The 25510-nt window shown below is 50.0% G+C and overlaps 1 protein-coding gene across 4 annotated transcripts in view; it reads right to left on the bottom strand.

Moving 5' to 3' along the window:
- The window catches only part of GAD1 (glutamate decarboxylase 1), a 62569-nt gene extending 37924 nt beyond the window's left edge, over positions 1–24645 (bottom strand). Inside the window, exons 1-5 of one of the 4 annotated variants that reach the window (XM_083629252.1) lie at positions 24291–24645; positions 22070–22225; positions 17344–17406; positions 5484–5642; positions 1219–1461 (exon numbers count right to left, since the gene is read on the bottom strand). In XM_083629252.1, coding sequence (XP_083485378.1) covers positions 1219–1461; positions 5484–5642; positions 17344–17406; positions 22070–22225; positions 24291–24357 — 688 coding nt within the window. In that variant the 5' untranslated portion in view covers positions 24358–24645. Of the gene's footprint in view, positions 1–1218; positions 1462–5483; positions 5643–17343; positions 17407–22069; positions 22226–22440; positions 22655–23748; positions 24269–24290 lie in introns of those variants that run through there. The other 3 variants (XM_083629253.1, XM_083629251.1, XM_083629254.1) reach the window with 3 other exon arrangements.
- Between the last annotated feature and the right edge of the window lie 865 nt (positions 24646–25510).

Raw genomic sequence — 25510 nt, 5'->3', positions numbered from 1 at the left:
TACCCATTGGAAGTTGGATCTGCTGCCTCCTTGGCAGCTCTCTGCCCAATACCACCTCCACGGCGGCTTTTTGGAGAATAGACCAGGCATTGCTGGTCTCCTCCCACCCTTGTTCCTGATGTAGATCTTTATTTCTCCCTTGTGGTTTACCCCAGGGACCAAAATGTATTGTGCTGACCCTGATCACAGCCATTGCACATTTATCAAAGTCCATAGAAACAACTGTTTGGTCCAGACCACCTCTCTCCAGCTAACTCGCACCCCAATCTTTAACATCTTTCTTGGGAATAGGCCTTGTGGAAACCAGGAAGAAAGGCATCAAAATTAAGTTCACTCAGTATGAGAGCACAAGACCCTTTTTCTCTCCTTTTTGGAAGTATGTGGGATAAGAGAAGTGTTTTTCTTTTTCTTTTCTTTTTTGACATTTATATTTGGGCATTTCTTCCATGATGGAACTGAAGGCGGTATATACTGTATTTTTCGCTCCATAAGACGCACCTGACCATAAGACGCACATAGTTTTTAGAGGAGGAAAACAAGAAAAAAAATATTCTGAACGAAACAGTGGATGTATGATTTTTGTGGTTCATGCTGTGGCCACAGACATGATATGTGATTTGACTGTGAGTTTGGGGTAGCCCAATGCAAAAATCCTGAGAATCCATGTGGATCCATGCCATTGCGGCCCCACGAAACAGTGGATGTGTGATTTTTTGATGCAGGCTATAGCCATGGACATGCTATGTGATCTGATGGTGAATATGGGGTGACCCAGTGCAAAAATCCTGAGGATCCATGTGCTTTTACCTCCCCCCTCCCAGGCAGCCTCCTTTATATCTAGAGTCCCTTATCCCTCCCAATCGCTTGCCGATCAGCTGCTCAGCGGTTTTGTTTCAACACCTCCTTCCCTCTTTCTAAAAAAAAAAGGCATGATCTGCTTTTCGCCCCTGGGCAATTTGGCTCCAGGGACCATGCATTCACTCCATAAGACGCAGAGACATTTCCCCTTACTTTTTAGGAGGAAAAAAGTGTGTCTTATGGAGCGAAAAATACGGTATTTGGCTCCCTGGTGGTCTGTCATCTGGGCACTAGCCAGACCCAGATGCTGTTGGTTTCAGCCAGGGTGCCACAACTTGTGTGCCTTCAGACTCTGGCCTGGCAGAAGCCCTTGCCTACATACCCCTCACTTCTGGACAGAGCTCCAGGGCATTCTCTCACCTGTCCTGACTCCGTATTTCAGTGTGTCCCTGCAGTCCACCAGGATCTGCTCGAGTGACTCTGGGTTGTCAGACAGCTCAAGGTTGAAGCCTTCCATGCCCTCCAGGAGCTGGTGTGGGTGGTGGAAGTCCAGGACTTTGGTGGACCTGTCAAAGGTCTTCCTCACATATGTCAGGAGAATGTCCACCACCTCCAGGAGGAATTGCACCGTCTGCTCCTCACCATTCTTAGCTGGTAGCAGATCTGAGGAAGGGACCGATAAAACAACAACAACAACAACAACAACAGCCCTGTTAAGGGAGGCCAACAAGAGGGTGTGCAATATCTCCCCACCCCCCATGTCATCCTCTTTTGCCAAGCTACTCCTAAGTGCATGTTTATTGACTGAGTAGAATAATACCCTGGTTTTCCTTCAAGGAGCTCAAGGAAGTACACAGACTCTTAACAAGTCACCTGCACTATCTTCACAACAACCCTGTGAGAAAGGAAAGACCAAGAGATGGAATGAGTGGACCCATGTTGCACCTCAAGCTTTTTGACCAAGTGGGACTTTGAATCTGGGTCTCCCCAGCGGCCAACACTCTTTTTATCGTGTTTTTTAAATTATTTTTTGGATCAGCAAAACTATACAACTAACAAGAAACAATGCAACATGTTGCTGACTGACCCTCTTAAATGCTACACCACACTGACTGTCTTTTGCTACACATTGGTTAATAGCTACCACTAGCATATCAATATGCAAACTTAAGACCACTAAAACCCTTCACCCTCTCTGTGCTCAAGAACAGGGTAGCTAAACAGGAAAATGGATGGAATTTCTGCGTTCTTTCAATGCATGCTTTGGGGAGGTGTGGATATTCTGATCCGTGTTAGTACATACACATGTAAAAACAGGATGTGGTGCTCTGGATTATTCCCCACCCCACCCCAGAAAGCAAGAGTGTCCTTGTCTCCATACTCACTCTCCTCATCACTGCATCTAGGGAAGGTACCGGTATCTCTAACCTATTTAGAGCCAGGGCCCACTTAATCCCAGGGCTGTAGGTTCAAGCCCCCACGTTGAGTGAAATCTTCCTGCATTGCAGAGAGTTGGACTAGGTGACCCTCATGGCCCCTTCCAACTCTACAATTCTGGGGTTCTAGGAAGCTGCGCTATATTAAGTCGGACCATTGGTCCAGCTAACACCAGTATTGTGGGCACTGACTGGCAGCGGTTTTGCAGAAGAAAGAGAGAAAGTAACTTTCTGGATTTTTGCCTGCCACACAGCTCTTAAAGGCTCTAGATCCCTAGCTGAAAAGCAGTTGGCACACCTGTCTCAAGGCCCGCCCCCCTCCCCAGGCAGGTAGCCCTTTAGCTGGAGAAATGCAAGAAGTGTAGGGAAGAAAAGGATTCCATCTCAATTCTCAGAAAGGTTGGTGAACCCTGATTTAATGGGGGGCGGGGGGCTAGCCAAAAAAGAAGAAGTGTGGTGTGAACCAAAACACACACAACTCTGCCTGCTTTATATGACCTGGGACTATGAAGAACTATGCAGAGCAACACTTTGTGGCATCTTAAAAACTAACAGATTTACTATGGCATAAAATTTCATGAACTAACCAGAGCCTGCTTGGTCAGAGGTATGAAGTGTTATCCTCAGTCTGTCAGATTATATAATATGTTATATTATCCGGTGGGGAGGTGGCGACGGAGTATGATGAGGCCACTTGCTGAATTTCTGCTTTTAAGCAAGCTATTAAAAATACAGGGACCCGGTCAGAATAGTTACACAGGCTGTTGCTCCTGTTGAACTCTGGCCCCATTGTTTTCAATATTTCCTTCCATACTCAAGAACAGAACAAAGATAATATGTGTCTGATGGTAGAGTTTGAAGCCCACAAAACCTTGTGTTGTGACAAATCTAATAGACCTCAAAGTGCTTCAGGCCTCCTTTTTGTTTTGCGACAACAAACTAACACAATTGTCTCTCTGAAGAGCAAGTGTCTCCGAGCATGTACAGAGTGCCTTTCCTGCATCACTGGGCAACTATAAACTATCCCCTTGTGTGTTGGTGGTTTACTTCCAGGAAGGTCTGTGCCTCTTAATGTTAGAAATTACTGAGCTCTTTCTATCTCAATCTCCCCTCCCCCACAAAAAACCCACTCATTCAAATATATTTATCTTACATTAACAGCTTGCTATATGTTTTATATCTTTGGAAACCACCCACAAGCATGAATATAACTAGCTTTAGTGCATCTTTGCTTATATATAGTAGTTGAAGGCTCCTACTGTGTGGATTCAGATCTGTTGATTGCAGTGTGTGTGTGTGTGTGTGTGTGTGTGTGTGTGTGCTTCTGAAATTCATAAATTTAACTCCACCTGGCAAGTGATCTGAAACAGTCTTGAATAATTAATGTCTACACCTTTTCAGTGTACATGTAGAATCATGACTGTGGTCTTTCAGCAGCATCTGACCTACCTAAACGGTAGTTATGAAGCAGTTTCTTGGATACTGAAAGCACATTGCCTGCTGCAGTCAGAGGCTACAGTATGACTGGCTGAGTTTGCCATTTTATATGTTCCTAGGGCCCCAATAAAGGGAGAGGAGTACAGGAGAAGTGCGTTGGAGGTAAAGGTAAAGGGACCCCTGACTGTTAGGTCCAGTTGCAGACGACTCTTGGGTTGTGGCACTCATCTCGCTTTACTGGCCGAGGGAGCTGGCGTTCAGCTTCTGGGTCATGTGGCCAGCATGACTAAGCCGCTTCTGACGAACCAGAGCAGCGCACGGAAATGCCGTTTACCTTCCCGCCAGAGTGGTACCTATTTATCTACTTGCACTTTGACGTGCTTTCGAGCTGCTAGGTTGGCAGGAGCTGGGACCGAGTGGCTCAAAAGACCACCTCCAGACCTTGATTTTACATGTTGCTCTGTAGGAGCTCTCCTTGGTGCTGAATTTGAATTCATCTTCGTCAAACCCTGAGCTACACGATCTGCATGCATGACTCAAAGCCTGGAACGCCTGAAAAAGAGAGGAATGCCTATGCTTTCGTACAAAGTGTGTTGCCTTTCACTTCTATGGAGTCATCACAGCACTACTGTCACGTCTCAGCTTAAGTGGGGGCTGCTAGCTAAGACCCCTGCTGCACCAGAATTAAAGCTTGTCTAGCCTAGTGTCCTGTTACCAGCAGAAGCCTAACCAGGCAAGTGCCCCTGGAAGCCCATATAAGCAAGGCATGAAGGCAACACTTCCCACACACTGTGTACCCTCCCCCAGCACCTGCTGTTAATGTCTCTGCACACGGAAGCTTCATATAGCTATGGTAGCTGATAAGCCATGATTTTTGTCCAAATCTCCACTATTATAATGCCATCTAAAGATGCTACGCTAACCCCACTTACCTGGGAGTAAGCCCCCTTGAATTCAATGCAACTCACTTCTTGAGTGGTGGTGGTTAAGCCAGTGGCCATCACCACATCTTGCGTCCGTGACTCCAATACATTAATAAACTTGGGATAGATAAAGACTTCCTTTTGCCTGTACTGGTGATTCTCCTGTCAATCAGCTTCAGTGGACGACTCCCATTTTAAGTTGTGTGAGAAAGTGTGTGTGTATGTGTGTTGGGTGAGGGGACACTTCTCTTTCTTCACTCTGTGCATAATTCCCCATCAGCACAATCCCAACCATGTCTACTCAGAAGCAAGTCCTACTGAAATCAACGGGGTTTATTCCCCGGAAAGTGGAGTTAGGATTGCAGCCTTTAAACCTTTATGGACCATCTCTCTCCTCCCCCCTGTCCCCCCCTCAAATATTAGGGAAGGGCCATAATTCAGTGGTGGGACATCTACTTTGTATGCAGAAGGTCTCAAATTCACCCAGCCCAGCATTCTCCAGGTAGGGTGGGAAATATCCCCTTTCTGAGATCAAGGACAGCCAGTGCAATCACTGAGCTACCAATGGACCTCTTAAGCAATGTGCCTGTGTCTTTAGGAGAAGGGCTATAGGTTGAGAACTGTTTTCCATTAAGAAAGTCCCATGTTCAGTCCTCAGCATCTTCAGGCTGAAACTCTGAAGAGCCCTGCTAGTTCAGTGCAAGTAGTACTGAACTAGGTGGACCAATGGTGTGACTCAAGATCAGACAACTCAACGCTTCCCCTTTCCTTTTGGGAAAGGAGCCCCTGTTAGTGGGAATGTGCCCTACCTGGGAAAGAAGAAGAAGAAGAAGAAGGAGGAGGAGGAGGAGGAGGAGGAGGAGGAGGAGGAGGAGGAGGATTTATTTACCCCGGGCGTAGAGGTTTGAGAAGTCCGTCTCGGTCCTCCGGAACCGGGTTTCCTTCTCGCTGTTCTCGCAGGCCAGCAGGTTCTTGGAAGATTGCCTTTCCTTGAGCGCGCTCACCAGCCGGCTCTTGTCTTCCAGGCTGTTGTTCCTTTGCAAGAACCCTACATCGTTATTACAAGGCGGACAGGTCAGAGGAGGCTTGATCTCGCTTCCCAACATCTTGGCTTAGCAAAAGAACCACCGAGCCGCTCAGGAGAGTTAGCAGGGAGGGGAGAACGAAGGAGACCCTCCGTGCTGCTGATAACCCCACCCAGCAAAGCACCCAGCCACCCCTGCTCCCCCCACCCCCCAAACTGGTTCCTGCTTTGCCAGACCCCACCGCCCGTTCCCGCAGTGGGGCTGGTTCTAGAGGATCTCCCCTATCGAGGTCGGAGAGGGAGAGTATTTATGGGGAGAGACAACTCGCCCCGAGGAAGGAGCGCTCAAAGAACATCAGCTGCAAAAAGCCAGTCAGGCAAGAAAAAAAGGACGGGGTGCGTGGGGGGGGGGGAGAGAGACCGCGCGCGCAATTTTTCGTCATTTAGTGCAATGGCAAATCCTTGCTAAATCGATCGGACAGATGCCACTCCTCCAAAAGAGAGACAGGAGGGGAAAGATCCGGACGAAGTCAATGGCATCCTGGCAAGAGGCCCCCACCTCGTCCCAACTTTCCCTCCCCAGCGGTGGAAGTTTTGTGGACTTCAGGCGAAAGGGGCCCCGTCCGGACTGCCTGGACTGTGATAGGAGCCATGGGCGGCCATCGAAGCCAAGCAAACGAAGAGGGGGTTTGTTTTTTGGAATACCAAAAAAGTAACCTCTCCGAAACAGCAGAATCTGGGAAACGCACACCCCCGCCGCTGCTTTTAAGCCTCTCTGGTTTCGTAGTCAGTCCTGGAACACACAGCTGGACGTGAACTTCACAGTTTTCGGAAGTGATTTCCACTGCAGTCATACAGGGGTCTGTACGCACTAAGCGCAGAATCCCGAACTCCCTTGGAAGGTATGGCCTGCAGTCTGGCTTTTACTTATCCAGGGTACACCACCACCAGTGAAACCGGCCCCATATGAACCACCTCGGACCCTGTGATCCTCATCTGAGGCTTTTGTGTGCGCCCTCCTCCAGAGGCAGGGAGGGTGGCAACAGGAGAACAGGGCCTTTTCTGCAGTGGCTCCCCGTTTGTGGAATGCTCTCCTCAGGGCGGCTCGCCTGGTGCCTTCATTATGCACCTTTAGGCGCCAGGCGAAAACGCTCCTCTTTAACCTAACCTTTGGCTGATTAAACAGTCTATGGCCTTTTATTTGACCAAACTGCGGGAGGTAGTGGAAGACAGAAGTGCCTGGCGTGCTCTGGTCCATGGGGTCACTAAGAGTCGGACACGACTAAACGACTAAACAACAACAACAATGGCATTTTAAAAGCGTTTGTGGGAGGGTGTGTGTGATTGGTTTGCTTTTGTTTGGTCTTATTGTTATGCCTTTTGTGTTCTTGTTTCCTAATTTTATGCGGTGAACCGCCGTGTGACCTTGGGATAAAGGGCGTATACAAATTAAATAAATAATAACAACTACTACTCCTGGAAGGTGCAGGATTGTGTGGCGCTGCTCGTTTTCCAAACCCGGGAACGCAGAACTGCGAAAGGTTCAGGCACACCGCTGGCAACGGTTGTTCTTATTTAGAAGCCAGTTGTATGGATTTCAAAGGCCGATCAGCAGCGCTGTTCAAATCGATAGCATTCAACCTAGGGGAGAGATATTGCGGAGGTGTCTATCGGACGGTTTAACAGTAAAGGGCCGCCTCTTTCTCTAAGTGTCTCTAAGACCCACTTTTCTGAATAAAGCTTTATTTCCATGTTAAACTGCAACCCTAACCCCATTTCCCCGAGAGTTGCCAACAAGGGTCCGTATAGTTAAAGCTATGGCTTTCCCAGTAGTGATGTATGGAAGTGAAAGCTGGACCATAAAGAAGGCTGATCACCGAAGAATTGATGCTTTTGAATTATGATGCTGGAGGAGACTCTTGAGAGTCCCATGGACTGCAAGAAGATCAAACCTATCCATTCTGAAGGAAATCGGCCCTGAGTGCTCACTGGAAGGACAGATCGTGAAGCTGAGGCTCCAATACTTTGGCCACCTCATGAGAAGAGAAGACTCCCTGGGAAAGACCCTGATGCTGGGAAAGATGGAGGGCACAAGGAGAAGGGGACGACAGAAGACGAGATGGTTGGACAGTGTTCTCGAAGCTACCAACTTGAGTTTGACCAAACTGCGGGAGACAGTGGAAGACAGGAGTGCCTGCCGTGCTCTTGTCCATGGAGTCACGAAGAGTCGGACACAACTAAACGACTAAACAACAACAAAAAGCCCCACTGAATTCTGTAGCCCTTCAGGGCAGACACGGTTAGGATCGCAGCCTTAGCATAACAGAGGAGCGCAGCCTCACTGAGATTTTTTCTTCCTTGTTGCTGGAGGCATCGATTTAGGGGAAAGGTCCGTGACCCCCCAAAGCGGAGGAAAATGAGTGTGTGTGTGTGTGTGAATCTCAATCCTCATCAAATGTGCTCTGAAACAGAAATGAGTGCGGCGCTTAGTACTGCGCACGCTTCGCAAGGGAGCGAGTCCCTCTGAGACTGGACTAATTTCTAAGCTAACAGGCATATAGGACCAGACTTTGGGATGTGGCTCCCCATCAGGAAATCTAGTTCGGCGCTCGCGCTCTGAAATCCACGGCGAATGCGCGTCCGTCGGTCCCCGGCGGCTGCTGATTAATCGGTCAATGCTTTCCGGGTTTGCTTTTCGTTGCCATGGGAACAGATGCCCTATTATGCCTGGCTTCAATGGGACCACCTCGGAGGCTAATCTATATGTTGGAAGGCTGCGCTCGCTTCACATCCTCCGAAAGAGAATTATTTCCTTCGTGGGAAGGCGCGGGGGTAGGGGGCGTGAATGAATGCGTCCCCCCCCCCCCCGCACCAGTTCGTCAGTATTAAGCTCGCAACGCACATAACTGCGATAGATTTCGACGCAAACGAATTCAAAATAAAAGGAGAACGACCTCTGCTCTTGTTTTTATATAACCTTAAAAAAAGAGAGACTTTCCGAACAGGATTCTCTGGTTACTTTTTTTTTTAAATTAAGACATAAAAATATTCGTGTTTAAGGCTTCCAGTCTTCCTTCCAGAATGGAAGAATGGTATAAAGAGGTATGGGATATAGCTATTAATGATAAATTAACATGTGCCATTAAGGTGGGGAATATGCAGGAGAAATTATTTTGAGGAGAGATAGAGGGTGTTTGTAGAATTTGTACTGTTAAAACGGAAAGGGGCCAAATCATCGCAAGAGGTGCTGGAATTTTGGGAGGTTGGATAGTTACAATGGAATGGTGTCCGGGGGTGGGGTGCACATGTTTATTCTTATTTATTTCTGATTATTACTTTTTAAAAAATCAATAATCATTATAACCATAATCAAGGCTTCCTATCTACCTAGGATGAAGCCACTTTCAGCATAGTGCGATTTACTTCTGAGTAAACGTGCGTAGGCTGGCACTGTAAAAGGGGGATGGGGAAAGCTCCTCTGAGATCATAAATTAAGCCATAACGAAAGTTAGCTCCTATTCAGAAACGTTTCAGGTGCAAAGAAACCCGATGGAGGATCAGGACACCTCACTCCTGGGAAACGTTTAATCCGAAGCAAGTCCCGCTCGTGAGTGTAGAATGGGTGGCCCTGAGCCTGTAGCTCAGCGGCAGAGTCCCTGCTGTGCATCCAGAAGGTCGTGGGTTCAACTCGCAGCATCTCCACGAAGGGGATGGGAAAGAGCCTTTCCTGAAGTCCCAGAAGGCCGCAGCCAGCTCGTGTAGACAAGACAGAGGAGGTTAGGTGTACCGATGCTGTAACACGGAATAGACACTAGCATTGTATGTTTCTGCCCAAACAAGGGTAGGGCTGTTGAAAATAATGGGCGTCAGGTTAGTAGACTGGAGGGTCTACTCTGAGCATAGCTAGCAACCATCAGGCCTGATTGGAACCAAGTGGTTGCCTTCTCTGCTGTTGCCTTCAGTGGGGCGCCCGTTGCACGGATCCCATAGCTTCCTTCGAAGAACTGCGTCGTCAGTCGAAGAGGAAGACGTGCGTGCAAGTGCCGGTGCGGGAGGGGAAGCCCCCCAAAGCAGTCGCTATTTCTGTCTTCTCCTGTCACTCTGACTCAGGCTCACGATTTGGGGACGCGCTTCCTTTTCTTCCGGCTCACTCACGCCCTCGCGGTTCCTTCCTCGTGATGACAGCCAGGCCTCCCCCCTTCCCCCCCCCATTGCAAGGAGTAGCCCAAGGCAAAACGTCCCTCTGACTTCAGTGGGAGGCAGGAGAGGGGCGGGCGGCTGGGGTTTACAGAAAGGCACGTGTCAACAGGCGCTCCCTTTCAAGGCGAAAGCACACGGTGCCAAGAATAAACTTGGGAGGTGTTGCGTCTTCGCTAAAGCGCGCGCGCATCGGACCGAAGAGAGGGGGGAGCTTGCTTTTAAAAAAAAAAAGTTTTCAGCCGAGGAAGGCTGCAAAACGTGACTCCACTGACTCATCCACCAGAGGTCCCCGCTTGTGACAGGCAAACTACCGCAATCTTAATTTTAGATTTCTGCTCAAAAAGCGAGAGAGGAACGAATGCGCTGCGTTTAGCAGCGATCGGGAAGCTACTGGTCCTCCCAATGTTTCTGGACTACAACTCCCATCCACCATGACCCATTTGGCATGCTGGCTGGAACCGATGGGAGGTGGAGTCCCATAAATTTCTGGAGGAGCCTCAGCTCCCCTACCTCTTGCTCTAAAAGCGGCCAGGGAGGAATTCTCCCCACAAAGTGGCTGGGGAAACCCAGACAGATAAGCAGAGTATGGATAAAATAATGCTAATACTAATAATAAAGCCCTGGCAAAGAGAGGCTCAAGATCACCCCGTGAGTGGGGAAATTGAACCTGAGTCTCCCCCTATTATTTATGTTTCTCCAAGTTCAGTTTAGGGTTTTTTTGGTGCGTAAAGAGACAGGAAGGGGTCGCTGTTCTCCAGAGAATACGGTTCCATGAGTGCGCGTGTGCTGTGCCTCTGTGTGCGCCCGCTTGATACACTGGAGAGGATCAGCCTTCTTCAGTTCCAAAAGGCACTGAGCTTACCAACAACTGAAAGAATGATAACGGGGGTCCCTTGAGCTGAAGCCCCCACAAAGCGCATTGGAATGGGGTTTGGACTTTCAGCAAAGGATTAAAATGTCGAGCAACGCGTGAGCAATGGCATCGCGTCGTGGTGGCTGTAAAGGAGGACGCAGGTGGTGCTGTGGTCTAAATCACTGAGCCTTTTGGGCTTGCCTATCAGAAAGTTGAGGGTTTGGATCCCCGCAAGATGCTGAGCTCCAGTGGCTTTCTCCCAGCTCCTGCCAGCCTAGCAGTTGGAAAGCACGCCAGTGCAAGTAGATAAATAGATACCGTTGCAGCAGGAAGGTAAAAGGCATTTCCGTGCGCTCTGGCTTCCGTCACGGTGTTCTGTTGCGCCAGAAGCGGTTTAGTGAGAAAGCTGTTTGTGGACAAAGGCCGGCTCCCTTCGCCTAAAAGGGAGATGAGCGCCGCAACCCCATAGTCGCCTTTGGCTGCGCTTAACCGTCCAAGGGTCCTTTATCCAATTACCTATAAAGAGCCGAGAATTCAGCCAAAGTCAATCACTCTCAGGTCACCAATGGACTCCAGCAATTAAAGGGGGCTTCACTTCGTTAGCTCGTGGCCCCAAGAATTTAGTTGATCCGTCGGTCTCCTTGAACAAGTGGCACAGATAACAGGAGCGTCCCTGTCTGCCGTATTGGATTTCTTCTATTTCTCCTTGGCGAGGCTTACTTGATAACCATCAACTGTACTAGTTGTGCTATTCTTTCCGTCCTTCGGTGCATCCAGAAAGGAGGGCGGGAGTCCAACGCTGCTCATTTCCAGAAAAGTTAATTAAAACGAGAACTGGCGGGGCCCGTCTAGAGCCAGCCAGGGCTGGCCCTCCCCTTTCCTCCTCCCATTTAAAGATTTAATCAGTTATTCTTGTTTTAAAAACCAAACCAAATTGAACTTCTGTGAGGATGATGTATCAGGAAATCTTCAGCTAATAAAGTTAACCAGGTTGCTGCATCCACGCGACGTTGAAGTAATAGGTACAAATTGGGCAATTATTTTACAGTAGATTGTCTCTCCCTTCCCCACTCTCCTAGAAGGTAATTCGACTTGATCTGACGCTACTGGGCACATAAAAGGAAGTCAATTATTTTCAGGGCAAGATTTAAAGGCCTTAGAGAAAATAGTATTAAACTACTGAGAGGCATAGTTATAGAAAAATGACAATTTGTGTGTTTGTGTGAGCGAGCGAGCGAACGAGAGAGACTCTTTAAACACAGCTCATCCCATTCTGGATTCGAATATCGAAAACTATAAGGTGTTTATTTAAATAATAATACTGCTCTATAGTCAAAGGGAGGGCTATGAATTTTGACTACTAGACCAGTCTGTCTCCATTGGGATCACAGGACTGGGTTGCTCATAAGATAGAGCGGGAGCAGGAAGCATAGCTGTCAACGTTTCCCTTTTTTTAAAAAAGGGAAATTCCCTTATTCCGAATAGGATTTCCCTTAAAAAGGGGGGAAAGTTGACAGCTGCGGCAGGAAGGAATAACAAAATCCCAGCTCCACTGTAGCGCTCTCTGACAGACCGCCCCCCCCCCGCAGCTTAAGGTCTCCATGGACCACCTTTGAGAGCAAGCGACCCAACCTTCCGCAGCCTTTTCGTTTTCGACCTCGCTCTGTTACAGCGGCCTTGAGGACTAGAAACAAGAGCGACTGCGTTCTATAGTCCGCCCACCCAAGAACCACCGCAGAAATTTTGCGAATGTTGTACCAAAGCCTCATTGGATAAATCCGAGCGCGGCTCACATTACATAAAGGAGAGCGTAGCCAATTAGGAAAGGAGTCCTACTTCACTCTGATTGGCTGATGGGGAAGGGCGTTGGGTTCGCTTCTTTCTAAAACAGGCAGCGTATTCCTTCCGGCTGCGAGTTGGGTCTAAGAGACAAAGGCGCACGCAACAAAATACCCAAATGGAAGAATGGCAACAAAACGATTTGAATACTCGAATTAAATAATTATACCGGGAAAACAAGCACTGGGGGCAGCAGAGAATAAATTACTTTCCACTCTGATTCGCCTCAGAATAGAGAAGTTTCCCTAGTCTTTCTGTACATTTGAACAGAAATTGAACCAGGCATTTATTTCCATTGCGCATCATGAATGAATGCGAAACACCGAAACCGACCCAAGGGCACAAGCTTGGATGGTACTGAAAAGTTTTAAGAATCTAAACTTGCATAAAAGGAAACAGTTTTATGGGTCCTGCTTTCGTAAATACTGTTCAGGTCGAACGACTGCAGTTTAACTGGTTTGCAAGTTAACGGATTTATTTATTTATTCATTTATTAAACCAATGTATCCACCATCTCACAGGAAGTAGTGTGTGGCCTCTATGCTGCGTCCCGCTGGAAGTGTTCTCTGCTTCGTTCCTAGTGGGTTTTCAAACCTAATCGCTCCCGTAAAACGCTTTCTATTAGTGTATAGCTTCTGGGATGCACTGTGGTAACTTTTGCGGTAGTTTTAAGATCTCTGTGGTTTCTACTGAGCTGAACAGAAGGGATATGTGTTGTGTGTTTCTTTTATTTTTCTTGCTTTGGACACTTCCGAATAAGAACTCTTGTGTCCTTCGAGAACTTCCCTAACTAGGTGTCAGAGTGATGTACCAAGCGGGGAGGGGCGGTTCAAATCTCCTTGACGTCTTTAGGGGACAGGTGAGATATATAAAAATACAATATGGCCTCATGTTCCCTGTTCTGTTCTTTGGCACCATCGCGTTTGGCAATTCTTCATCCTGCGCGCATTTACTTAGGAGTGATTTCCACGGGACGCAGCGCGACTTATTTCCCTGAATAAACATGCCTAGGTGCGGTCAGCATCGATCAAGCAGCACAAATCCTAAACCCGTTATATTTGGGGAAAATATATCCCGCTGGATTTCGGTGACCTTTCTTCCCAATTGTTCGGCAATCCTTTGCACTCTTACTTTGGGATAACAGCGCAATTCTAAACATGTCTCTCTACTCAAGAAGCAAGTTCCATTGAGTCACAGTTCCAGGTAAAGGATTGCAGCCACCTAAGTCACACTGAGTTGGCGGTCGCAGTCTTGGCGAGACGCCCCTTTATCCAGACTTCGCGTCCCTGGAAACTCCACGGGGAGAAATCGGAAAGTCCGCTGAAATCAAAAGAAGTTGAGGCGAGGCCGCTTTGCATTTACTTACTTATTTATGTGAATAACTATTTTCAGGGTGCGATCGCCCCCGCCAGGGTTTGTAGGCGCTAAAAGACAGTCCCTGCTTCAAGGCATGGCAAGGGAGTAGCGCTGTCTCTGACAACACGTGCTTTCTCAGAAGTAAATCGAATTCTGTAGGATTTGATCTCAATTCTGATCTCTGCTGGATGTGACTCCGTCCTCCTGGTGGGATCCTGAGATCTCTGGCCCCTCCCTCTTTTTGCAGACACCGCAGGAGCTTGAGGAACCGGGATCCTCAAACAGAGTTGCTAGTTCTCAGGGAGGAGATTATAATTCACCGTAGAGGTGAGGAACCAGCAGCCCTCCGGAAGTTGATGGACTCAAAAGCCCATCAGGTAGTACGGTCAGTGGATGATGGGTGGATGTTAGGCTCCAGCAACAGGGTGTAGCAAGTTTCCCAGGCCTGGTTTATATAATATCTCAAACGGAAAATCTTGTATCCACGGGTGGTGTGGGCGCCGGAAAAAGAAATGCGAATATTCCTGAGCTTAAATACAGTAATTTTCTCACATCTTCTGCCTTTCCGGTTAGACCAAGATGCACAGCATCACCTCCATAATAATTCACAGCTGGCTTAAAAAAATAAATCTTCAGTTCGCTTTTTAGTTAGGTCTGCCTTTCGCGAAAGTTACTTCGGCGTTGCACAGACATCTGGGTTAGGTGCCTCAAGTCCGGCGAGACGCCTTCACAACTCTGGACAAAACGGGTGATTGGTCCCCTATAAGTCGGCACGTTTTTGCTCCAGGAAGCATCCGCCAGCCAGCGCCTGCCTTGAGAGACCATAATACTCACTTTGATGGGCTGGCTAATTAACTGATCAATCGCGCAGGGTAATCGACTTGAAAGTCCTTAATGGCCCGGCAACCGGCGACGTTTGCAAGCGCCAGACGCAACGAAGGGATTTACACACACACACACACACACACACACACACACACACACACACACACGATGGAAATTTGATTCCCAACTGTGAGAAATCAGACTCTTTTGAATTTAATATGGAAAGAATTAAAGTGGATCTAACTAATCTGCGCACACCTCACCCTGCCCTTTCCGCATAGGGAAGCCTGAAACCAACGAACAAATCTAACAGCGATCAAAAGGCTGCAGCTTAAGGAGGCCCCGTTGTTTAAAATTTCTAAATTAGCTTAGAAATGCATGTATTTCATTAAGTGGGAGGATGTAGGCGCGCTCAACCCCGCCCCGAGCAAAAATAATAAAGAAACGCAGGCCACAAAACACCACCACCAAACGAGTCTTGGGGCACCTTAAAGACTAACTGCTCTAAACCACCAGCTGGACTTTGCGGCTCAGTCCAAAACGTTCTATACGCTGCAGGTCTGGATTTAAAGCCTTTAACAGCTCGACCGGTTTGGGGATCGCGCTGTTGCCCACCGTGCTGCATTGACAACGGTCGTTGGGAGAGCGCGCAGTATTTCTAGCGGCCTGTATTTGTTTACTGGCAGCAGAAGGGTTGCCCCTCCATAAACCCCGGTAGTCTAGCAACCAGAGGCAGCGGCGCGTTACTTTATCAGTTCTGCTTGCCGAGCTAAATTAAAATGATGATGAAAAAAACCCTCGCCGCTCCAGCCACTGAAGGGACCAGCAAGGAAACGGCCCATTAAGCCCAGATCAGGAGCTATTTATAGAAGAGGAAGAAGTTAATAGCAGTCCTTGCTTCGGCTCCAAGGCAACCTCTCCCTGGGCTGGAAGGGTTAAAGCAGCCTCGGCGCTGGTGCTTTTCAGACGCGCCTTAATTCCGGCTCCAAACTCCCGTGTGTTTCCTTCGTCTTTAAAATACACCACCACCCTCTGGCATGCTGAAATATTAGTGAAAAACGTGTGAGTGCGTGCTTGCAAGTGCATGTTTAAGTGCAGCCCCACACACGTGATTTGATGAAAGCGCTTCTCTCTCAGCCTGATCCTAGGTGTGTTTACCCAGAAGCAAGTCCCTAACCCGAGCCTTACTCCCAAAAATAAGCGCGCAAAGGGCTTCTGTTGAAAGGCCGGGAGTTTGTGCGTATTTTCCTGGGAGTAAACCCCATGGAGTTCAGTGGGGTTTTCTTACCAGCAAGCGCACACAGGACCGCGCTTTTGTTAAACGCATTTAAAACCTCCAAAAGCAAAACATGGACCAAGGTTTGGCTGGGCTTAGGCGACCCCGCCCCCCTTCTTTCCTAGGCGTTATAAAGAAATCTAAAGAGAGGCAGACAGTCTCGTTATCCGCAAATGAATCTCTTGCTGTAGCGGGTGCAATCTGACGGCATATTATTTGCTCGCCTTCCTCCTCCCTTCACTTCAAGACACCCGAGCGCTGACTGGCTGCCAGCCTCCTATCTCCCGGACGCAGCAGCCTGACGAATGGCTCTTTAATAAGGCCCTCGTTAATCTTTCTCCCCCAGGAGATCCGTATTTTCTGGGCCGATAAGGTTGAAAAATTTCAGACAGTGAGATGTGGCAAAGCAGCCCCAACTCGCTGCCTGGCAAGCGCTCCCTTCCTCCTGCTGCTCGCTCTCGCCATCGGTCGTGCGCCGCCGCCACACCCCCTTCCCCAGCCTTTCTCGACGGCCCCCGTTTCACAGGGTCGCCGGAGGGAGCTGGATACCCGGAGGCTTCAGGAGGAGTTACCCCCTTTGAGGTGGACAGGAGGAGCAGAATCGCGGAGATGCCTTCTTCCTAAAGCTAGCCCTGTTTAATCTACCAGCAGCATCGCACGCGCAAAAAGACCTGCAGTTCTTTTTGGGCAGAGGATCTCCCGTCTAAGGAACCTCTTGCAAATGCACACAGGTGTCGCGCTACCCATCTGCTAAACGCCCATCTCGCTTCAAACGCCCTGGGGGGGGGGAAGGCCTGTGGTGTATTTCCAGCAGCCACAGTTGTTGTTTTCTAGCACCAGTAGGTCAATTTAACGGGGAACCAGTAAATTCTACCTCCAGCTGCGCTTTGCCCTGGCTGCTGACGGTCTGTGCTTGCGTCGGACAGTAGAGGGCGCAAGAGCCTCTAGCACAGGAATAGAGAGAAGCGCCAATTTCGCTCTTACACAGACACACAGCCCGCCCATCCCACCACCTCCTTGAAAACGAATTTGGGGTATTGCTGATGGTTGCCTCGTCGCACTTCTCCGTGGGCGGAGGAAGAGGGGAGGAGAAACGTTTCTTTGCGGGTTCGTTCCCGTTTCTCGCGTTTATCTGCAGATAAAAGAGGTGGCCTACTTTTTCTCTGGTCGGCCAACCCAGTTGCTTCAGAAAGGGAGCGATGATGGGCTTAAGCAAGTGATAAAAAAGCTTCGGGGATGGTTATGGATTCAAGACAAAGCCTGAAGGAGGGAAGGAGGTGAGAGAGAGAGAGAGAAGGAAAGAGAAAGAGACACAGACACAGAGAGAATATGACCGGAGCTACACGATTTTTTTGCGCGCGCATCTTTTCACTTACCACATATCTTCAGCCCGATTTTCTTCGTGCAGCCATGAGCCACACCACACCAGGTGTCATAAGCTGAAAGGAACAGAGACGAGAGGTTTATGGCCGTGGAAATGAGCGGCACAGCCTACTTTGCAATCCCCAGCTGCTGTGCTTCGAAGGAGCGGCAGACCTGGCTCTAAAAAATATGCTGCAGCTCTCAGAACGCAAACGAAATATTTAGCAGCCCCACTAGCAGACCATAATGTTCTGCTAGACAAAAGAGAGAACGGGTCCCAAAAGGTGACTGACTGATCGCACTGGCGATTTGGGGTAATGGGGGAACGGCAATTACACTGGCATCTCAATCTTAATTTACCTTATTGCAGCAGATCCCACTCAAAAGGTGAATGGGCAAACAGCTTTAGCCGGCCATAAGCAGAGTGGCTTCTCCACTGTCCTAGAAGGGGTTATTGGAGAGGTGTGGTGGGAGCGAAGACTTACGCAGGACAGGGACTGCTCCAAGCGGAACGCATTTTATCTTTCTGTTTTCTACCCTCATGGCAGCTAGAAGGCTTAACTCTAAAACGAAACGTCTTTGGGATCATCAAGAATGCCTCCGGTATGAATGTGAGTGCTGGTGGCGGAAAATGGCAGGCCTCCATTCTCAGCGTAGCTACCTGCATCTTTTCGCACAGGTGTGTTTGCTTTACGTTAATGTCTCCAGGTCAACGCAAGGACTGGGAGACATGCAGTCGTTGGTCCAAACAAAGACATAGTTCCACTTCCCCTGTGATATCTGGTACGAGCACAACAAAAGTCTTTGTTATCTAGTCGCAGCCCCATTAGACAACGGAAATAAACCTCATGCCGCCGCCCCCTTCCCCAGCTTTCTGCTATTCCAAGTTCCCCATCAAGCCTCCAGTTTGTGATTTCCGTGGTCTTTTAACAAAGTCGAGCACGCTCTCCTTTTAAGGGAGCCTTTGGGGCCAATGAAGGAATCAGGAGGTGGGTGGTGGGTGGGAGGGAATAGCAGGTTGAGCGCGCAGGCGAGTCAGTGGTGAGTCGCTGGCAGTATAGGTACCAGCCGGAAGATGGGAAGAGACAAAGCAGCTGGAGGAGAGAGAGAGAGACCTGACTATCTCCTAATAATTTATTGGCACGGCTCCAGGAAAGTGGCAGCTTAAAATAAACTAGCATGAAATGGGGTCATGGAAGAGTTCAGGAATTAATTGGGTGAAAAATAGTATTTGACTAGATGATCAGACTTGCATGACTAGGTTGCAGCCGGAATGACGAGTCAGGGAGACACATTGAAAGGCCCCTCACGTCCTCCTGCTCCCCATTTTTCGAGACAACCCCATTCATACTGCCCGCAACCCCTATCAGGCAGTTGGAACACGCATTGCGCTGTCCATCTCAGGCGGTGCTGAAAGTGCGAGAGGCTGCAACGACCTTCAATTAGGTTTAGGCAAGTGTGAGTTAGTTTGGGGCGCTAACTGAAATGAGAGAGGGCAGATAGAAAAGGATAAAGTAGGGGAGAGACAAAAAAACAACAACTTACAAACAAATCGCAGAAGGAAGGAAACAGAAAGATAATTGATTGCCAACCATCAAAGCCCCAGCGGGCCGAGAGACTTCAAGAGGCCTGGAGAATTGGAAACGGCTCTGCCACGGTGTTAAGGAATACAGTAGTAAGCCCCACTGAACTCAGGGGGATTTACTTCCGAGTAAGCCTATTTGGCAGCTGGCTTCCATGCCCAGTAACTGCGGCTCTGCCAATGACTAACCCGGATCCTAAGAAAGGATACCGTGTGAATGTAACCCAGAAGGAAAAGAGTATTTTATTCTGACTCTTTAAACTCTAAAGTGCTAGCGGCATTATAAAACATGTTTTCAAGTTTAAAACATGCGTGCATTATTCAGGAGGCGGCCGAAATGAAACCTAAGCTGCATGTCCCAAATCACGGATACTGGCGATACCTGAAGAAGATAACTAGCTTGGCTGCCTGCCGTGTATTTCTGTGAAATTCAACTTGAAATTCATTAAGTGGATTTCCAATGTGCTTCCCCCACACTACTCCTGGAAGAAATTAGAAAGAGAGGGAAATGGAGGAGCCCATCCGAAGCAATTAATGGAGTGGGGTGGGAGAAGGAAAGAGAAAAAAATCGATTGCCAATAAATATATAAATAAGCAAAACACTGTGGGTGGAGTTAAAACCCTGCATTAGAATTGTGGAAACAAGCACACCCCATTTCTCCAAGGGACCAAAAGCTGGGCCTGTAGTAAAGTCAGTGCTAGACTGAGGGACGCAGGAAAGAAGGAGGGAGAATAAAGGTTCTAGCTAGCGGTGTATTACTTGGCCATTGTTTTAGGTCCCAATACAACGGGGGTAACTGCTCCGGAGTTAAGATTTATGGCCTTTGTAGGTGCATCCTTTCGGGACCCCCTGGTTCCAACGCAACTTCCTTTCAAGAAAGATCGCCAGGCTTTCCATGCGATCCACACCCCTTGAAAGCAGGTGTCCGTTGGCTTTCGTGGAGCTCATTTCCTTTTAAACATGGATGCAACCACAGTCTCAAACCGGCATGTCGGAGAGGACAGCAAATCCTCGCCCCCCCCCCCCGCAGCTGCCCCTTGGAAAAAAGGACAAAAATGTCTAAATGGAAAGGCTGGGCTTTGGCTCCGCCCGCAGTGCGCGCTGGGTCTCGCGCCTTGACTACCACCCCTTCCACGCTTTTTTGAAAAACGCGCCTGTAGGGGGCGCTCTGGCCGGGAGGACGAGAAGAGGCAGGAAGGCGGGCGCGAGAAGGCGCGCCCAGGGAAATGGTGGCGGGGTACAGAGCGCATTTGAAGGGGTGGAAGGCATAGCTGTCAACGTTTCCCTTTTTTTAAAGGGAAATTCCCTTATTCCGAATAGGATTCCTCGCAAGAAAAGGGAAAAGTTGACAGCTGTGGGGAAGGGGGGAGATTCCAAGCTTAAGAGTTGGAGAGATGCTTGCTGAGGTGGTGGGGTGGTGGGAATGTATGGCCAAAATAAAATAAAATATGGGGGTTGTGGTGGTGGTGGTGGTCGAACTGGAGCCATCAGGCAGAGAGGGAAACGCGCAGGGAAAGAGAGCAGAAAAGAGAAGGGCGGGAAAGGGAAGGGGAAGAAGACAAATGGCGCGGGTGGAGAGCCCTTCCAGTGGGTCAGCGGGCTGGAAAGGCGCAAGGACGGCGAGGAGGCAGCGGGAGAAGGTCGCCTCAGGTGAAAAGGAGGAGGCCGCCCGGCTGTCGAAGAAGGACAGCCGGAGAGGACGAAGGACGGGGCGCCGGGGAGCCGAAAGGGAAGGCGGGACCGGAGAGTGGCAGGCGGGAGAAGCAGCTCTGACAGGACTTTTAAGACGCCTCAGGCGAGGTGGAGCATGACCAGGAGAGGAGGCCAAGGGACACGCGCCACACACACCATCTCTTCCATCCCTTCCCCTCAGTCACACGCGCGCTCCCGCAGCCGGACCAGGAGGCGGGAGAGAGGGAGCGCGCGCGAGAGAGCCGTCGGGAAACAATAGGCAATGGCCGCGCGAGCGCGGGAAGAGGGCGCGCAGCCCGCGCTGCTCCCTGCTGTGAGGGAACCTGACAGGAGGCCGCATTCCTTGAAATGGTCGCGGAGGGAAGGGATTCTTCCTAAGGAGATACACAACACACGCATACACATACACAACACCGCGCCCGCCCCTTCTTTTGTCGTGTGTACCCCCCCGCAATAAAAGCCCGCCACGGGTTTCCTTGAAACGCCTTGAAACCATTAGGCGAGCTTTTGACAGCTCTGAGGCGAGAGGAAAGAAAATCACCACACAAACACAAACAAACAGGCGCCAGGCCGCCACACACACACACAAAAAGCTATTTTCGCCGGGTAGGTTTCGCCTCCCCTCATGTGGCCCAGTAACGACGGGAGTGTCCATGCTTCACAACCCCTTCCAAGGCGGGCGGGCCCCTTCCCCGCTTTTTGCTAAGCTTCCATTTATCGCCCTCCCCGCTTTGGGAGATTATGTCGTCCAGGCTTATTTCAAGCCTCCGCGGGGTTGCCGAATGTCTGTCTAGCCGAAAGCTATAAACCCGGCTCCTTCGCGCCCTCCCCTTCCGACTCACACCTTAATAACTCCAGGCAAAACACGGGGCAGTTAGGGACAAGGGATGGGGGGCGGGGAGCCTCTCGAATAGCTTCCATTGGCCCCCTGGATCAGAGATTACCTCAGGGAAAAGGAAAAGAAACGGCGGGAAGGGACTCGCGCCGCGCGTCAGAAACCACCGGTGGAACTTGGCGCCGGCCGGGTCTGTCAGCCCGAAAAACGGTCGGAGACCCCGACCCGCCCCTCACGCCCCGCTCCGGCAGCCGCGTACAAAGTCCTCCTCAGCGAAGTAGGGTTTTTCCCCCCCTCCCCCCCTTGCCACCCCTTCTCTCGTTTTTGTAGCAATGGCCCCAGATTCCTTGGTTCCTTTGTTTCCCCCCCAAGCCGAACCCACGCCCACCACCCCACGGTTTCGTCCTGAACTCGTGTGGGGTATTTTTGGGTGGAGGGGAAATGGTTTCTCGTTCGAAGGCGAGCTTCCATGTCGGTCGTTCTGGGTCGCGGTGGTTTTGTGGCGAATGTCGATTTTTGTGGGGAACCCACCCGCCCGCCGAAAAAGGACGACGACGACGACGACGACGCGCGGCCGCCACAACCGCGGCAGCAAACGAAGGCGGCGCGAGACGGGAAGGCGAGACCTACTTGTGGGTCGCAAGTTGCTCGGATTGGGATCCGGAGCCGTGTTGGAGGAGGACGGGTCCGAGGTCGCCATGAGGTGCTGAGGCAAAGCCCTTGGATCCCGGGCTGCTTCGTCTTCTTCTTGCCTTAGCCTTCCTCCGATCCCAGCAGAATGATTTACTGCAAGGGAAGAGAAAGGCGGGTTTAGAGAGGGTGTGTGTGTGTGTGTGTGTGTGTGTGTGTGTGTGTGTGTGTTTCGGGCTGTGACTCTCGGTCCCCCCCCCGCCCCCTCTCTTTCCTCTCGCTTCGGTCAAGGCGCGACCAGGAGCCATTAAACTGGGCGCCAAGTCTCAGGCCGTCGGAGGTGGGGAGGGCAGGGCGCGCACAAAAGGGACCTTGTTGCACCTCCAGCGCGGGGAGAAGGAGGAGAAGAAGAAGGATCCCTTTCTTCCTGGGAGGTGCGCGGATCTCTCGCCCGCCTCCTCTCCTCAGACAAAGCGACGTGGCTGGAGAAATGGCTGGAGGCGACGACACCTCGTTGGTTTTTAGGAGGCAGCGCTGGCTGGCCGGCGAGCGAGCGAGCGGCGGAAATGTCTGGACGGGGCTGGCGAGCCGAGCGCGATTCGTCTTCGCCCCTGGAAGCAAAGCGGCGGAGGGGAAGGGCAGGTGGGAGGAGGGAGAGGAGGAGGATGGCCGCCGCCGGCCACTCGCTCGACGCCCCTTCTTGCTCAATGGGCAGCGAAGGAGGCGACGGCTCGGAGCGAATGGGGAAGCGGAGAAAGGCGTCGGGAGAGGAAGAGACCGGCGATGGCTTGAGGAAGGAAGATCTCCGAGCGATCCCGGTGGTGGTCCTCGGGGCGCCTTCTCCCTTCGCAGGTTTACGAAAGGCAAACGAAACGACGTCGAGGGAGGCGAGCTGGGGGCCAAATATTGCGGGAAAGGAGCAGCCAAGCCGATCTCTTCTTCTAGGGCAACTTGCGCCTCTGAATGCGCACAAACGAATTATACAATAAATGAATGAATGAAAATTGAGATGTTCTACAGAGGCTGGCCTTCCTGGGGCTCGCTCTCTCCACGCGTGTTCTTGGCGCTGCTATGGGAAGACATTTCGTTCGGCGTCCGGCAACCCTCTTCCGGAGGTTCATTGGTCGTCAGAAAGCAGAGGATCGATCAATACATGATCTCAACCTCATTCGGGAGTTTGGGACTTCAAAGCTGTTTGGTCCACGTTATTTAATAATAATGATTTTTTAAAAAACACATCAAAATCTAAGCTCACGGGAAATAGATAGGTTTAATTTTGGTCAAGATTTAACGCCACCTGTCACCGTGGCATCATCACCAAACGAAAAAAGTTATCGTGAATAAAGTGCACCCCGGGGTGTTGTGGGTCAGGCGGGTGAAGGATTGCATCTTGTCTACACGCGTTTAATTTCGAGTCACAAACCTGAATCTCCGGAGGTAGAGAAAGAACGAGAGAGATAGAGATGCGGGGATACGTCCTGGGCCAAGGTGGAAAGGGAAGTAACAGGTTATTCCTCGTAAACATCAGCTTTCCAATACCGAATATCCTTTCCTCAATTCTAAGTACGGAGACAGCCCTACCGTCTCGAAAGAAAGCCTCCAAAATCCTCCGGGAAGAACGGAGGGGCGAGTTCTTTTTCGTTGGAAAAAAAAGTTAAAATAAATCAAGAGAGACTTACCAACCCAGGCTCCAACTCCAGGAGCCCAAACGGCGGAGGATGGAGAAATCTTCGTTTTGGAAGAACTTCGCCGTTTATAAACTCCGCCACGAACGACGTCGGAATATCAATGGCTTCCCTGGCATTTAATTCGAGATGACCTTAGCGCCCCCCCCCCCAATACTTGAGATTCGCTTTTTTTAAAAAAGCGCGAATCGCCGGCTGATCTGTTGCGACGCAGGCATGAGTCACTGCTTCTGCCAGCGCCTCCACCTCGTTTTCTCCAAGATGGGAAGCCAAAGAGCTGGAGTTTGGGAGGGCAGGAGTGCGGGTGTTGACTAAGGCGGCGAGAGAGGGAGGGGGTGCAAGAGAGAGAGAGAGACAGAGAGAGGAATCACGCGCCTCCAAGCGTTGCGCCTTCCCAAGCGAGCGTGATTTACTCGCAGGTGTGCAGGCGGTTCCCCCAAGGAAGAGCGGAGTGGAAGGAGCGCGTGTGGTTTCGCACCTCGATTCTGAATCCAGATCACGGCTGACCCGAGAAGGGATTCTGTGTGCATACTTACCGCACTCGGATTGCTGGAAGGAGAGGCCGCTTGCCTGCTCAGACCGAGGCGTTCGCGTGATCTTCATGGGTCCAGATCACGCCACGCCACACAGAGCCTTGCATTCCTACTTCCACGAGGGAGTTTTGCCATCCTCTCTCCGACGAGTCTTCTTTATAAAAGTTGGCTCTTTAAAAGCCACCTGCTCAATCCTAATTTGGGTTGATGGTCGCTTCTCTCTGATAGCAACCTTATTAGAGCCCGGAACATGTTGGTCGTACTGTTGAGCAATCGTCTTAAAAAGAAGGATTGGGGGTGGTGGCGGTGTGTGTCTTCCCTTCTCAATTCATTTGGAGGAGCTTAGAGAATTTTTATAAAGCCCACCGTCCATTTATTGCCGTCTACGAAGGGGGCGGGAATCCAAAGCTTGAATAATTATTTTGGATCTGTCCACTGGGGGGCACCAAGGAACCAAAGACGGGATTGCTCTGCATCTAGTCCGTTTACAAAGCCGCCTTGTTGTTAGAGGACTCCGATTTAGCAACAGACACACGCGTATCAAACTCGGTTTCTTTACTGCACCCACCCGCTAAAAATAAAATTGAAGGGGAGAGTAGAAGCCTGTGTCCCCCAATAGCATCCGGAGCTTTAATAAATATTCCACTTTCTGCCAATACATGAAGGGCGTTTTATCTCTAGCGCTGGAAAGCGACTAGCCAGATGAAGAAACAAGCGCCTGTCTATGGGAAAATATACAATGTTGTGGACACACACACACACACACACACGTGCTACGGGCGTGAAAGATTTCTACCAGAGGCCAAACAGCAACACTGTGTAAAGGTGTCAGCCATATCTCCTTTCTGAAAGACTCCTTCGTGAAAACTAAGTTACCGGGAGATCTGCAGAACTGAGGCAAGATAATGATGATGATGATGATGATGATGATAATAATAATAATAATAATAATAATTATTATTTTATGATTTGCAGCCTGCCCACCTGAATACACTTTGCTATACAGGAGAAATGTCTGAGCACTTGGAGCCCTATCCCAAGTACATATAATTACATATGCTGCTTTTTATGTGTCAAAGCTAGTCTTCCGCTACACAAACCCGTGTATTCACAATTTCAGGCTGCCCTCCCACCCAGCCTGGAGCTTAACTTTTCTCATAATACCTAGACAGAATCCTGCCACCTGCGTGGTGTGTGTTACGACAGGTTCTCGCTAGCATATG

Source organism: Podarcis filfolensis, assembly GCF_964270895.1.
Source record: "Podarcis filfolensis genome assembly, chromosome: 1".
NCBI classification, from domain to species: Eukaryota; Metazoa; Chordata; class Lepidosauria; order Squamata; family Lacertidae; genus Podarcis; species Podarcis filfolensis.
This window is presented reverse-complemented; position numbering and strand designations above follow the sequence as displayed.